Here is a 14,663-nt window from a genome sequence, read left to right as displayed (position 1 = left end):
AACATTAAAAATGCTCGTTTACATTGATGGAAGTCGGAGTCCTTTTTAATTACCAACAAGTCCAGCGGTACTCGAGGACCAACATATTGTTGGAGCATGTGTGAAGCAACAGGCACAGAAGCCTGCTGCATGGCTATTGAGCCAATAGCCCGCTCCAGTGTTCCCAGGACTGCCGAAGCCATCTGTCAAATGAGAAAACATCAACACTGTGGTATAAACAGGGCTCTTTTGAATCACTTAAATCTGCCCAAGCTAGACAGAGAGTCTGTCATACACAACTGCACGAGTATTTAGACTTTTTTTTTCCTTTTTAAGTACAAATCTTGAAGCCTGATCAGATAAAGTTTAACATTGTCAGTGCAACCCTGTTCAGTTTCTGAAAGTCATTTCAAATGTATGTGTCTTTTTAAATAAGTTATGTTCTGTGATATGCATCCCATGAATATGTGCAGAGAAAGAACATTTTTTCTCCTCAAAGTGACAGATCCACCATAAAGATGAAGAATGCAATTAAAATTTGATATACCTTCAGATGTCTCCTTTGGCCTAGATTCACTTTTGTTCAAAGAGACATATCACATCACATAAATTTCCGCTTAGATCGGTCATGTGTCACTCTTGATAATAGGAAAATGTAACAATTAACAACTAATAGAAGATACATTATTGTTGTCTGCTGAATGTACAGCCCAGAAGATGAAAATTCAAAGCCCGCTGTTTGAGGGTGTTTCAGGTGATCTGAAGGGAAATCCTATGTCGACTCCACACTGCCCTCCAGTGGTTACAGTTTGTATTTATCTCAAATTGGTGAATCTTTATTTTAACCACTGGAGGACAGTGTATATGGAGAGCCATTTCAGCCAAAATTAAATAAATAAATAAATGGGTGAAATAAATAAAAAATGAGTAAAATAAATCCATAAGTGTATAATCCTAATGAAAACTGAGTTGCTCAGATAAAGTAAACTTAGGAGCTATAAACGGAACAGAATATTCATGAGTCTTATAGTTATTATTTCTTACTGATGTCTGTCTGCTTAAGATATTCATATACATAAAAGAGGCGCATTGGCGTCCAGATGGCACCATACTGTGAGTGGCAAGTTTGAGGAAACAAAGGCAAAAGGCTACCCAAAGCTATGTTTTTTTTTCAGTTTTATATAATTCAGGAGTACTCAAATTGTTTCTAAATGCTAAATGGTAGCGTAATAGCAGCTCATTTTAAAATATTTTGTTACTTTTGTGTTTTTAGTTCTGTTCTGATGTTTACCAAATGAATCCTAACCTAATAGGAAAGGTTTAGTTAGATTTATAGCTACCAATGTTCTGTTTCTTTATAAAGTGTGAGTTGGCAGGTAAGTAGATAGGCAGAATATGATAATTGTAAGATGATGATGATTATCACTACTACTAGTAGTAGTAGTAGTATTACACTTAATATTTTTTTAGTAAAACAAATTAGCAGAACTAAACCTGGTCTAGCTATCATTTGTGAAGCTAAATATTTCTGATACTTTTGGAGATTAAATAGGTCAGTTTAAGAGACATGTTGAGCAAACTGACTTTATTTTTGTCAACATTTCTGTACATAAAATAAGAGTATATATATATATATATATATATACATATATATATATACAACGCCAAACTTAGAAGGTATTTAATTATGAAAACCATGTTACCTAGTCTGGGCTACGGACTTTCCAAAGTGGCTTTGCCACTTACAATATGGCGGACGCGCTTGTCTACTCCTGTCGTTTTGATGACGTCTCTTTGAGGCGACAGAAGGAGGGCGGTTTGAAAGTAAAACAGCCAACTTGTGTCAATATTCAGAAGATAGCACACATTAGCCCATACTTTATTACGAGGTTGAACTATACCCGCATTTTGAGCTAAAACCTTTATGTCAGAGGTTTCTAAGATGAATGCAGAGTTATTCTTGCTCTTTTTAGACGACTTTCCTAACGCTAACGGGACTCGGTAAGGTAGTTAGCTTACTCTGTCTGCTGCATGTTGGACACCGAGCTGTCTTTAGCTTAGTGCTTAGCCCGTTTAAGGATGGCGAGTGTGCATGAAAGTTTGTATTTTAACCCCATGATGACTAACGGGGTGGTCCACGCTAATGTGTTCGGCATTAAAGACTGGGTGAGTCCATATAAAATCTCCGTGCTGGCGCTGCTGTATGAGATGACCTCTTCAAAGATCACCCTGCCTGAGAGAAGGCGGCTGAACAAGCTCATCCTGCCCCTCCAGCAGGTTCAATTTTTCATGCTTAGTCTATGCAACCTTCCTTGTATTTACCGTAGTGTCATATGTGTTGCTCACTGTGTTTTTTTATGTCGTTTCCAGGGTCCAGACCTGACTCTTGGTCAGTTCTTGAAGACTGTGGAGGAGTGTTGTCCTCAGACCGCCTATGCAGTCAAACTCAGGTCTGCCAAACTCTGTAGTTAACCAAATAAGTCACTTATGTACTGGCCACTATTTAACATGCCATAAAAACTAGGGGTGCACCGATCACAGTTTTCTGGCCGATTACCAATCTTTTAAAAGCTTAGCCTGCCAATTCCGATTTGGCCCGATACCAATTTTTCTTTTTGTCTGAAATGTTACTCAATTTAGCAAACAAGTTGTTGACTTGGCAACAGTGGGTTCACAATTGTTAATTATAAACCTGCAGACATAGTTTGTGTTGATCCTCTGTGGCGTGGAAAAGGGGTTTGCAGGAAGTCGCTGAGCTTGTCTCTTCTAATCCTTAAAGGCTGCATGAGATGGCAGACGGAGAGCTGAAAGACATGGAGTACTTCTTCTCCACTCTGCCCACTCCGTTCACCGCTTTCGATTCTGAGGCTTACAAAACCAGCGTCGTAGGTACGTCAAACCTCATGTGGCAGGTGCTTTGTTTTTCTCTGGAAGTCCTCCGTTTCCCAGTAATCTGTCTGCTCCACAGGTCTTTTCATGAGGCACATGCTGCTGGCGTACAACAAGCTGTCTTTCAGTCAGGTGTACAAGCTGTACAAGTCCCTGCAGCACTACTACCACAGCCACTACGCCAAGCCCACGGACGGGCAGGTGTGTGTGCCCACGCTGGCTGCAGATGACTCGGAGATGGACCTCACCAGCACAGAGGACACCGTGGGGGACAGAGCGGACAAAGAAGAGCTGGACACCCCACTGCACGAGTCCGAACTTCGGTTAGTGATGCTGCTCTTTTCAGCCGGACGCGTGTTTCATTTTTAAAATCTGACTTTAACCACTAGCGATCGCCGTCAAGCCAAAAATAAATTCTTGAACTTTGTGCAGTTTGGCATCACTTTGATTATTTTATGAATGGTTAATCAGATATATATTTAAAAAAAAATAGATTTTTTTGTTTTGCAATATTAAAAAAAGCATTAAAAGATGGAAATAAACAAATAATCATTACCTTTTTAAATAAGAAAATAAACATTTTATAGCCTAAAATGCAATAACAGCATTCCTTTAGTGAAGCTAAAACTGTAATACTTGAGGAATTTTGCGTAAGACGTATTTACAGGCAGGGGAGTTTTTATCTGAAATGTAAAATGCATACAGGGTTTCCCCCAGTGTGTTTTAAGCCTGGCGGGCCACCAGGCTAATTATTGCTTATTTATTTAAGTCTTTTTAAAATGTTTTCATTTCTAAGACTTTATAATTGGTGTTCAGGTGTTAATCTTCCAGTCTTTCAGTAACACATGATTATCAAGTGATATTTTCAAACTTCTTGTCAACTTTAAACATTTTTAACTCAAAAACACAACTGGATGAATGACTGACCTAGTGCCCAACCACAGGGCTTAGCAAGTTTTCTGGGGGAAACCTTGGTATATATATTTTGTAGAGTTTTGGCTCAATTACTACATAAAATGTTTCCACAGATGGCCTTTTTCTGAGTTTGTATACTTCAGTTAATCGATTACTAAATTAGTTGACAGTTAATTAATCAGTTCAGCCGTACTTTGACGTTTTTAAAAGTTGACATCAGATGTGTCTCTGTTTCAGATGTGGCAACACGCCGAGCCGGGGCCCCCTCTCTCAAAAACAAGCCGAATATTTTCTTGCTAGGCAGGTGAGTCTGGATGAAGTCTAAATGAAATATTGTTGGTAACTTTGCTCAGAGGGATCCGTCGGACACGGATGTGTATTTGCGGCGTTGAAGCGGCCCCCCTCTGACTCTGGGAATATCCCTCCGCAGGCTTACCTTCTGAAGAACGACGAGAACAAAGCCCTGAGGCCGGCGGCGCTGCAGGAGGAGCTCAACAACATGCTGAAGTTTAACCCGGACTTTGCAGAAGCGGTGAGGCCCGGCAGAACTTTTAACTGCATCCCCAATCACGCATCTCACCGTTTCCACGGTATCTCAAGGTTTAGTTTCCACGGTATCTCAAGGTTTAGTAAAAATATTAACATGCGAATTAAAGCCGTTTTAATTAGATACAGTAGAAAGTGTGAACTTGGAGTAATGCAGCTCTGCCCCTCCCTGACCTTATGCTGCGCACTGCCAGTCAGCTGACTGAACAAATACAGCTACACTTTTCCTTTGCTTAGAAGAAACGCAGCTTTAAAAACTCATGGCGGGTCGTTGTGTCACGCCATTTTAAAAGAGACACTTGGCAAGCAACAAGCAGCGCTGCCAGCTGTAGACTCACTACATGAGGAAATAGTCCAGCTAATTAACCAGCTCTGATGACCTTGCTCTTCTCCCAGCGCAGGCCAAGCTGTTCTGCACTGAGAGGACATTCCCTTAAAAACTGCAGCTAAATGTAGCCGCTGTTTATTCTGCAGTCTGGAGGATGAAGACAAACCTCTTCATCCTGTGTTTTAGTTAACATTAAATTTGATATCATCCCTTCCCACATCACCATCCATCGTGACTCAAGATATTTAGACGATAAGAGCTACAGTGACATTTAATTTCCCTTTGAGATGAAGTGTTTTTGAATTAAATTGAATTTGTGATTCATTGTTGTGAATGCGTGTAATTGATGCATTGTCATAAATCTCTCGTTCTCCTTACAGTGTCTGTAAATCAAAATAAAAACAAGAAATGTTGCAGATAGGATTATTACTATAACTCATAACAAATATGCCTAATTATATTTATCAGAAAGTAAATATCAGTCTGCAATCAACCAGGTTTATTTGTGTTGCACATTTCAGCAGCGGGGCAGTTTAAAGTGCTCTACGTCTTAAAAATAAATGTTCAGTGTTCCAGTGATTATGGGTCCAAAACTGCTCTACACTGGAGAGGTTTTAGTCCAGAGTTAAAGGAACTCAGTGTTTCTGTTTTGCAGTTTGCTCCAGATTTACTGTGCATGGAGTTGTTGCCACATTATTGTTTTAAATTGGATTGTGTTGGATAGTTTTGTGAAAGAGTTGTGCGTGCATGCTTTGAAAAGCTGTCATTTATCCTGTGAGTCGCCGCAGCGTAGCGGTTTTATGCTGCCTGAGTGACGGTGTGTATCCTACTGCAGCTCTCTGCTCCTCCTCCCATCTACAGCATTACCTGAACTACCTGAACAGCATGAGAGTCCAGGACATCTTCCTCTCTGCTCACAGCCTCCTGCACTACTTCGACCGCCTCATCCTGTCCGGCAACGAGGGAAAGAGCAACGGAGACGAGGGCTACGGCCGAAGCCTCCGCTACGCCGCGCTGAACCTGGCCAGCCTGCACTGCCGCTTCGGCCACTAGTGAGTGCAGAGCTGGAGGGCCGCAGTTTGAGCTTGTTCAGACAGAATGAAGAAATATTTTCCTGCTTGTTTTTTGGTTCTTTCAGTCAGCAGGCCGACCTGGCTCTGCAGGAGGCCATCCGCATTGCCCAGGAGTCCAACGACCACGTGTGCTTGCAGCATTGTCTGGTAAAACAAACAGCCTTGTGCTCTGACTCCACAGTAACGTTGTCATGAACGTTTTGATCCTCATACAGATTTCTCTCCCAGAGCTGGCTCTACACACTGGAGCACATGAAGGGATCGGAAAGCACGGTGTTGACTCAGGACTCGGTGAAAATGGCCGCTCATTTCTGCCTGCCGGTGAGTGCAACATGACCTTTCAGCGGAGAATCTGCTCGCTAGTTTGGCATCAGCTGTTGTACGTGCTGCAGATTAATTTTTATGATTTTGAACTCCGCTCTGAGGAAATGTCTACCGTGTTACCTTAGTAAAACCACATGCAAGTTTGTTTGTTTTTTCTCGCTGTCTAAAATTAAATCAGACTGAACTTTTCTTGTTTTAGGTCAGCTGGAATCACCAGAATTATTTTATGAGTCATGAAGTTTTGTTATATTTTAGTTTACCTTGTCCCTGCTGTAGAATGCAGATTATTATCACAATGCATAATAAGTGATAAATTATATTATACAATAGTGAATCTTTTTTTTAGTTAATTTGTGTTGTTTTTATCTCCATAGTTTGGTGCTTTAAAAGTTTGAAAACTGACCTTGAAAACACTTGAAAAGTGCTTGAATTCTACGATGGGAAAAGTGTACAAACCCTGAACGTTTTCTGACTCTTACTGTTTATTTTTATTTATGGTCCTTATTTGGATACCCTTTATTGTTTCTTTTACCTGCAAATTTCACCTCCAGCAGAAAATCTTCAGTTTCAGTGAAACCGTTATGTATGGACAGAAAAAAGGTCCATTTTGGTATTTCTCTCAGTCAGAGTGTGTTTGAACTAAAAAATTGCTCAAATTCAATCACCCTCTTATATCTCTGTGTACCTTAAAAACACCTTAAGAAAGGCATGGAGACATTTTATTTGCTATAATTGAGCTCTGCCGCCAGCTGCTTCCATCGGTGGTGCCTTCACTGTATCTGGATTAATGAGGCCATCTGAATTCAGTAGATTGATTATATGTATAATGAATGTCTGGAGAAGCTCCAGCGGCTAATTTATTTCTATCAGAAAGGCGATAAAGCTCTGACCTTGAGAGACTAGACTTGATCTAGAACTAGGAAAGTAAAAAAAACAAAACATAAATAAAACTTGTTTTTAATGATTTTCGACAAAATATATTTTGAATGTGTACAATATTGATAAAGTTGAGTTGATTTATTCTGTTTTTCAAACTTCACATTTTGGACAATAAACAGCAGAACTGGATTTAGAAGGATGTGGGCTTCTGGTCAGGAGCCAGTTTTAGTGTCGGACACGCTGTGTGTACATCAGTGGTGGTGACCTCTGCGCTCCCACCAAAAAAAAAAAAAAAAAAAAAAAAAACCTTTGCACCCTGGGCTTACTGTCCCTCTAATTCCCTTCTTAAAAATTTGGTCCAATGCAAAATAAAACAGTTTAGTTATTCTTCACTTTAATGGTAAACGTTTTTATTTCTCTACCTTTTTTATGGGAATTCCAGGCTGAAAATGCAGGAAATTTACTCAAAATGAAAGTCAAATCAGCAACAGAACACAAAGCGATTTGAGTTTGTTCTGACGTCAGTAGAAAAAAAGTAAATCAAATTTATCCTGAATGAAGTCAGGATGAATTTATATATCGCTGTAATAAAACAGGGTTGCATCCATTTGATAAAATACTCAGTACAGGTACATGTGTATCTTCTGACATTAGTACAAGTTAGAGCTGAGATTTTCTAACAGTTGTGAGGAATTCTAGAAAAATGATCCATGTTCCAACTTGCAGATTGCTTTGTGCGTCTGAAGACTTTCTCTGCAGTCAGAAGATAGATTAACGTTTCCACGCTGCTTTTTTACTGTTGTAATCACATGCAGTTCAGACATGTCAGAGACTTTCTTTTAGCAGGAAAGTACCAACAAATAAATAATGTTTCTCCACATTTGTGTTGTTTTGGTCGGATCTGAAGCTTTTTACATAGCCTAAAACGATAAATAATTTCCTTTTAAGTTTCCCATCTGACAGTCTCTTATATAACTGAACCAAAGCCATTGAAAACCTTTCAAGTGCAGAGGAGCGGCTCTGTAATCCATGACCGTTCTGTAAACATCCAGAAGACTCAGTTCTTCCTTTGTTTGTATTAAGTATTTATTTTGAGTAACAATCAGTTCCAGTTGTTTATGTCCAGGTCACTTCCCCCAGCCGAGGTCGACATCTGTCGCCAACATGTCCGACTTGTTCTCCTCTCCGCTGCAGTACCTGGGATCTCTGGACATTCAGTCGCTGGTCCAGCAGGGGGCGATGCAGGGTAAGGCTGCGCACAAGCTGATGGACGCTCTGAAGGACACAGAGATCCTGCACTGGAAGCACAGCCTGTCGGAGCTGATCGAGATCAGCCTGGCTCAGACCACGTCCATATGGAGGATGTATGGCAAGAGGTGAGGATCTTCGCTATGCGGCGCCACTAACGGGCGGTTTTCAGTTCCACACACACACGCTCTTCAGTGTTTTCTAAAATAAAAGTGTTTGCAGTTCTGGTTTTCATGCTCTCATCTCGCCTTACTGCCACTGTGACAGTTTGAACAAATACGTTAAAAAAACATGCTTTTTATAAGCGCTACATGCTGCTTGCGTTATGCCCTGCAGCACCATGGCTCTGCAGCAGGCCCAGCTCCTTCTCAACATGAGCAGCCTGGAACCGGTGAACTTCGGGGTCCATCAGAACAACACGGAGGCGTTCGCTGTGGCTCTGTGCCACCTGGCCGAGCTGCACGCTGAACAGGTAACGCTGCTGCTCTCTGTCCCGACTCTCACTGGGAAGCTGCGTTTTTATCTCGCTGTAAACACAGGTGGTGAATGTTGAACAGCTTTGCAGCTTGTGGCTGGACTGTAAACACTGTACTGCGTCTCCCGTCTGTCTTGTTTTTGATGCAGGGGTTGTACAGTGCAACTTCAGAGATTTTTCAGCATCTGAAGGAACAGTTTCCTCCTCATACACAACATTCAAAGGTATTAGGTACTTAAATATTATATGTTTAAATGTCCAATCTACCATCCTTTAACTCTAGTATTTCTCCTCCTTCAGCTCTGGATGCTTTGCGATCTGAAAATCCAGTTTGAGAGACACATGAACAACAGGAAGTATCATTTAGCGGAGCCGCTTGTAAAGGCCATGTCTGCTTTAAACAAAACAGAGGGACTGTACAGGTAATGCCAAACCACACACAGCAGCACTACTTCAGTCCCTCTAGGAAGTTCTGGTGTTATTAAGCTATTACTACAAATACACCAATTGCAAATTTTGTGCTGACTTGACATTTTCACAAGTCATTTCCATTTTTTCTGTACTTCCTTATTTTCTGACCAATCCCTGTCGACCTCTTGTTTCACAGTGTTTCTTGGATGTCAATCTTTTAAGAGATTTTTTTTCCTTAGAATCATTTCTGAGATTCTCTGTAGGATTTGCTTATTCAAGTTCATGCTAACTTGAATGGCGTTCTTGTTTTGCACTTCTCAGGACATTATGCATGAAGGTGCTTGAATATTTTCTTTTCTCTTTAAATACGGGCTATGTTAAAATCCTATTGTTTTTTAACAGGTTATGTGTCGCAATTGTAACTTTTTTTGCAAGACCACAGTGATGGTCAAAGCATAGACAAGGACAAAAGTTTTTAGAAATTGGAAAAAAATTAATTAATGTATATTAAAAAAAAAAGTTAAAGGGTTAAACTCCAGTTAAAAATAAATCAAATGATAGATGAGTGCAGTTACTGAACTATAATTATGAATGTAATTTCATGTAACTGTTTACATCCATGAGTTACCACATGAACAACCTTTATCCAAACAGGATTTTAATTTATTTTTATTTAACGGTAGCATTGCTACCTTGTATTTTTTCGACAAACAGAATATAGGTAAAGATTTGCGCACATTTGTTATGGAAACGTAGCTAGTAATTGTAGGCTGTTATTGTCACAACAAACCACCACACCACCCTGGAGGGGCCGTTATCTTTGCTGCAGTGTTTAAAGTTTGTTTATTGGCAGGAAAGCCCAAGTTCTGAAGGCCTTGAACCGCAGCACCGAGGCCTACAGCATCCTGCAGCAGCTGCAGGTTCACTGTGAGAAGACCAAGTGCACGGAGATCATCATCAGGTTTGGCTCTTGCGTTGTTCTCGCACACCTTCTCGTTGTGATAATCTGCAGCGTGAAGAAGAAAAAGCACCAAACTTACTCCGGCAAGTCTGATTTTAACTGTCGCCTGCCTCCCGCAGAGTGATGCTGTCCACCGCCGAGCTCCACTGGGAGTCATCCAGCTTCTCCACGGCTCTTCCTCTCCTCCTGCAGGCCTTGGCTCTGGCCAGGCAGCACCACCTACAGTCCCTGGCCTCGGAGGCCATCCTTCATCTGGCCTTCACTCAGGTCAGCCACAACAAGAAAGCCTGTTGCTGTGTCCGTCCATCGGCAGCTTCCACGCAGCGTGGGAGGTGTTACTGATGGATGAAAGCTGCCATGCATTGGCTCTTGTCCGAAGCAGATTGGTTTACAAGATTTTAAGCTCTAGAGTAAATGTTTTCAAATGTTTCCAGAACTCACTGGCATGATTACAGGCTTTATTCGCATGTAGAATAAATCTGCTTGGAAAATACATAAAAGTGTTTGTCAAGTTGATGTATAAAATAAATAGGGAGACTTTTCCGCCATTCTGTATTTAGTTTACAGACTTGATAGCCGATTGGGCATTTACTAAAATAAACCTGTAAGAGTAAATAAAATCTACACAAGCAGAAAAGCTAAAAATTATCCATAGATAATATCTTGGTATTCAAGAACCGGAGGTGGGCATCACTAGCTAAAACGTTAGTTGTACTAACCATAAGGCTCTAATCATTAAGATAAGTTCAGCACCTTTTTGTGCTTTAAACTGTTAAATAAAGAGCTTGGATGATAAAAGATTTGCTAAAGTGCATTTTTAGCAAATCACGGTAATTGTAAGAAGCTAATTCTAAAGAGCTAACTTCACTTCAAATGATATCTGCCCATGAAAGACTACAACACTCAAGCACCAATTTCATTTTAATATTATAATTTACATTTTCTGTAATGCCCTTTGATATTGTGTTTGTGTTTACATCTTGTTTTCTACTATTTATTTTGTTCCTGTACGTCTCATGTTTTAAGTAAAGTTATGGGGGAAATAAAGGAGAGTTAGCAGAACTGCTCATCTATTTCAAAATAAGAGCATGGATATCAAATTTGATAAGTAAAACGTCAGCACAGATTCGACTGAAAGTTTACAAAACATTTAACTAAATGAAAGTTTAGAATTTACTCAGAAAAGGGAATAAAGGGGAAGCCGAGCTAAACATTTTCAGATAGCTAAAGCGCTGAGCGAAAAAATAGCTCAGCTGTTAGCAGGTTAGCGGAAGTGTGCCCACTCTAAAAGAAAACATCAACTGGACTAACGATAATGTACAACTGAAATAATCTGACTCCTCTAATCCCACAACTTTATCAGGTGATTCTGTTTCTTCCTCCTCAGCTGATGCTGGGCATCCCTGAGCAGGCTCTGACCGTTCTCCATGAAGCCATGGAGCCCATCCTCGCCCACGGAGCCGTCATCGACAAAGGCCGCTCCATGCTGCTGGCAGCTCGTTGTCACATAGCTGTTGCTGGCTTCAGGCTGAAAGGACAGGGCCATCTAGGTGACCTTTAACCCCCTGAATCTGATCAAGCCACGTGGAAGATCTTACATCTGACTCTTTGCTTCTGCTTCTCGTCTCCTGGCAGGTCAGCATTCGGCAGCTTTGGCTGTCGACGGTCTCAACGAGGCCGAGTCTTATTTCACCAGGCTGAACTGTAAGGAGCGCCTTCGGGACGTCCACTACCTCCAGGCGCAGCTCCACCGCTCGCTGGGACAGACGGCACAGAGCAACAAAAGCGCCATGAACTTCAGGCTGCTGGACCAGGAGCTGCAGTCCCCAGCCCCGTCGGTCTTCATGCAGCTCTGACAGAGCGCTCCCCTCACAGCATCATCAGACTGGTTGCATTACCTCACAACACGGCACATACAGTACCACGGCTCACCACTAGGTGGGGGTGAAGCCCTGTCCTGATTTGTCTCAGCACTAAAACACAGCAGAAAGACTAGTCTCACCAAGTATTTTTAGTCTAGTTTCTAGTATAAATATATTAGTTCACTTGAACTGAGAACTAAATTACAAGTAACTTTTAGAAAGAGCAACTTGTTTTAAGTCGGTAATCCCTAAATATTGGTAAAAGAAAAAAAAAGTACTATTTTAACTGGCAGATTTCACTTAACATGACATTTTATCCACATAAGCAAAATAATACAAGTTAAACGAGTATGTTTTTATTAATAAGGATTTATTGACTTAAAACAAGCTCCTACATCTTGCCAAATCTTTACTAGTTAGCTTTGTCTTTTTCCAGGTGTACGAAGATATTACCGTCTGAAACTAAACCAAAAATATTGTGTAAGATTTTGTGTTTGGAGTGAACATCTCATTTCTTAATCTTTTCAATTTGAATAGGTGGTCGTCGAGGAACTTGCAGCACAAAATGTTAGTTACATGTCAACTAAACAGTGACAGGAGTCATGAATAAAGAGAAGTAAGCATAAGTCTGTACATTGTGTCTTGATTTGTGTGGCATGGTTCAGGTTTGAGTGATGAATCGTGCAGCTGGTCGGGTTGCTACCTGGAGGAAGAAGGTGTTTGAAGTTCATCGGGACTCTGAATCCTCCTCCATGTTTTGATGAACGAGGGGTGCAGGGCGAATGTGTTTCAGGGGCCTAGCTGATTTATTTTTGTCTCCAGAATACCGATAAAGTTGAAGGAGGAAGCCATGATGTGCTGCTGCAGCTCGGATCTGTATTAATCTTTAGTTTGACTGTTTTGTTATGGATGTTTCAGCTGAAGTTTCTTAATCTACATCTTCAACGCTCTGATTCATTCTCTTGAATTGTCTCAAATATGTTGACTTCGCTTCTCTTCCTATGGATAAACAGTTGAATTGTATAACATTGCTGCAGAATGAGCTTCGTTTAGCATGCAAATCCCAGGGAGATATAGGACAGAGCTGCCTTTAACAGTGGAAACGCTGGATAACGAGGTTGCTCCGGGCATGTGTCCTTATAGTGCCTGGATTTACATGTTTTAACATGAATTTCACTGCCGGTGCTTCAGGTGTACAGGAGGGAAAGGAGTGTGTGTTCACTGACGGGGAAATTACGTCACCTCTCATTTAGTTTGCAGAAATTGTTTTTGCTTTGTTTTTTTTTACTCGGGGCGTTTGTCAAAAAGATTTATAGAAACGAGCCTTCCACTTTATAACTAAGCAATTTACCTGAGAATGTGTAAAAAAATTTACTTTCTAAAAAAAGAAAGCACCTCAAATTTATGATTCAAGGCTTTATCTGCAGGCTTCCTATGGCTCCTAAAATCATAACATGCAAAACACAATTGCAAATTACTATAATAATTAGAGGTGTGCTGATCGATCGGCCACCGATAATTGACTGATTTCCGTGAAAAAGTGTATGATCGGTGATCGCCGATCACAGTCTCTTGTTGCCGATCACACAAACCAATCACCTGCATCTCAACCTGCCTGTGCAGCTGGTCTCTTTCCTTCACACTGCGCAAACGCGCAGAAACAAATCCTAAGCGATGTCTGTGAAAATTACCTCGGGGTGAAGCACGTCAAAATGCATCAACACGACAAATCTAATATGGCATATAAACAATGCCATACTTGACGGAGTTTGGCTACATCGAGGCTCACTGCAGTAAAAAAGACATATGGAGGATCAGATAGCAGGTAAAGCAGCGCAGAGCTACAAACACTCACCCGGATTAGCATGACGGTCAGAAAGCTAAACAAATAACCCGCAAAATTAGCCTTCGAGGTGCGATGTAAGACGCTGGTTCTGCTCTTGCTGTTGAACCGCTGCTATGCGCTACAGGTAGTAATATTTCACAGACGGAGCGCCGCTTCCACTCCACCTGGTAGTGACTCTCACACCAAACCTCTGCTTAAAGCTACAGTATCTAACTTAAAACATACATTTTACATACGTATTAAAACTTTCACTGTCCTAAACATGAGACAGATAATCTCTGAAAAAAATAATTGATCTGTAAGATTGTTTGTTCTGCATAATTACTCCGCTCAGTCTGAAACAGTCAATCAGAACTAGCAGTAATCAGCTAGCCGCCATGCTATCAGGATGTTTTCATTCAGTAACTCAGGATTGTTTACTGTAATGGATCCTGTATTTGCCTTTGAATGTAAAGTTTTATACTTGAATTTTTTGGCAATGTTGAGAGGTTTTATTTAGCCTCTTCAGAGCCTCCATATGTTTTCAGCCTGTTAAAGATAATATCAATAGCACTACAATTTGCACAATGCCTGTTTTGTTTTTTTCTTGGAAAAAGTAATTAAAAGGTTTTTGTCTATGTGAATTTATGGTTCCTTTTTCCATATAATGTAACCTAGTGCTTATGATAAAAAAATTATGTGATCGGAATCGGCAGGAAAAAAACCTGATCGGCACATCTCTAGTATTTAATATGTGAATTACAGACATACAGCATCTTCCTAACGTATTCATACCCATGTGTAGTCAGTTGTTTTGGTCAAATTACAGTGTTTCCAGATGCTTTAAACATCTCTACAACTTTCACAACAGGATACACACATGCACACACACACACAGTCGTGTTTTCATCACTTGTGGGGACTTCGCATTGACTTCCATTAACTACA

The 14,663-nt window shown here is 40.7% G+C and overlaps 1 protein-coding gene across 1 annotated transcript; it reads left to right on the top strand.

The window, feature by feature from the left end:
* Positions 1 to 1,764: 1,764 nt before the first annotated feature.
* Positions 1,765 to 12,516, top strand: anapc5 (anaphase promoting complex subunit 5). Its single transcript, XM_008417539.2, has 17 exons — positions 1,765 to 2,256; positions 2,350 to 2,429; positions 2,759 to 2,868; positions 2,948 to 3,191; positions 4,021 to 4,087; positions 4,214 to 4,315; positions 5,519 to 5,709; positions 5,796 to 5,877; positions 5,959 to 6,051; positions 8,128 to 8,309; positions 8,518 to 8,653; positions 8,806 to 8,880; positions 8,957 to 9,078; positions 9,921 to 10,028; positions 10,148 to 10,295; positions 11,416 to 11,578; positions 11,664 to 12,516. The coding sequence occupies exons 1-17, from the start codon at positions 2,059 to 2,061 to the stop codon at positions 11,882 to 11,884; spliced, it is 2,322 nt and encodes a 773-aa protein (XP_008415761.1). The 5' UTR covers positions 1,765 to 2,058; the 3' UTR covers positions 11,885 to 12,516.
* Positions 12,517 to 14,663: the final 2,147 nt, after the last annotated feature.

The sequence above is a fragment of the Poecilia reticulata genome, linkage group LG9 (genome assembly GCF_000633615.1).
Source record: "Poecilia reticulata strain Guanapo linkage group LG9, Guppy_female_1.0+MT, whole genome shotgun sequence".
Taxonomy (NCBI): Eukaryota; Metazoa; Chordata; class Actinopteri; order Cyprinodontiformes; family Poeciliidae; genus Poecilia; species Poecilia reticulata.
This window is presented reverse-complemented; position numbering and strand designations above follow the sequence as displayed.

What these genes read in the sequence shown, in the direction of transcription:
- anapc5 (XM_008417539.2), top strand. Translation starts at nt 2,059, where the DNA reads ATGGCGAGTGTGCATGAAAGTTTGTATTTTAACCCCATGATGACTAAC. An exon ending in TTACAAAACCAGCGTCGTAG is followed by an intron (nt 2,869 to 2,947) that starts GTACGTCAAACC and finishes TCTGCTCCACAG; the next exon opens with GTCTTTTCATGAGGCACATG. An exon ending in AATATTTTCTTGCTAGGCAG is followed by an intron (nt 4,088 to 4,213) that starts GTGAGTCTGGAT and finishes ATCCCTCCGCAG; the next exon opens with GCTTACCTTCTGAAGAACGA.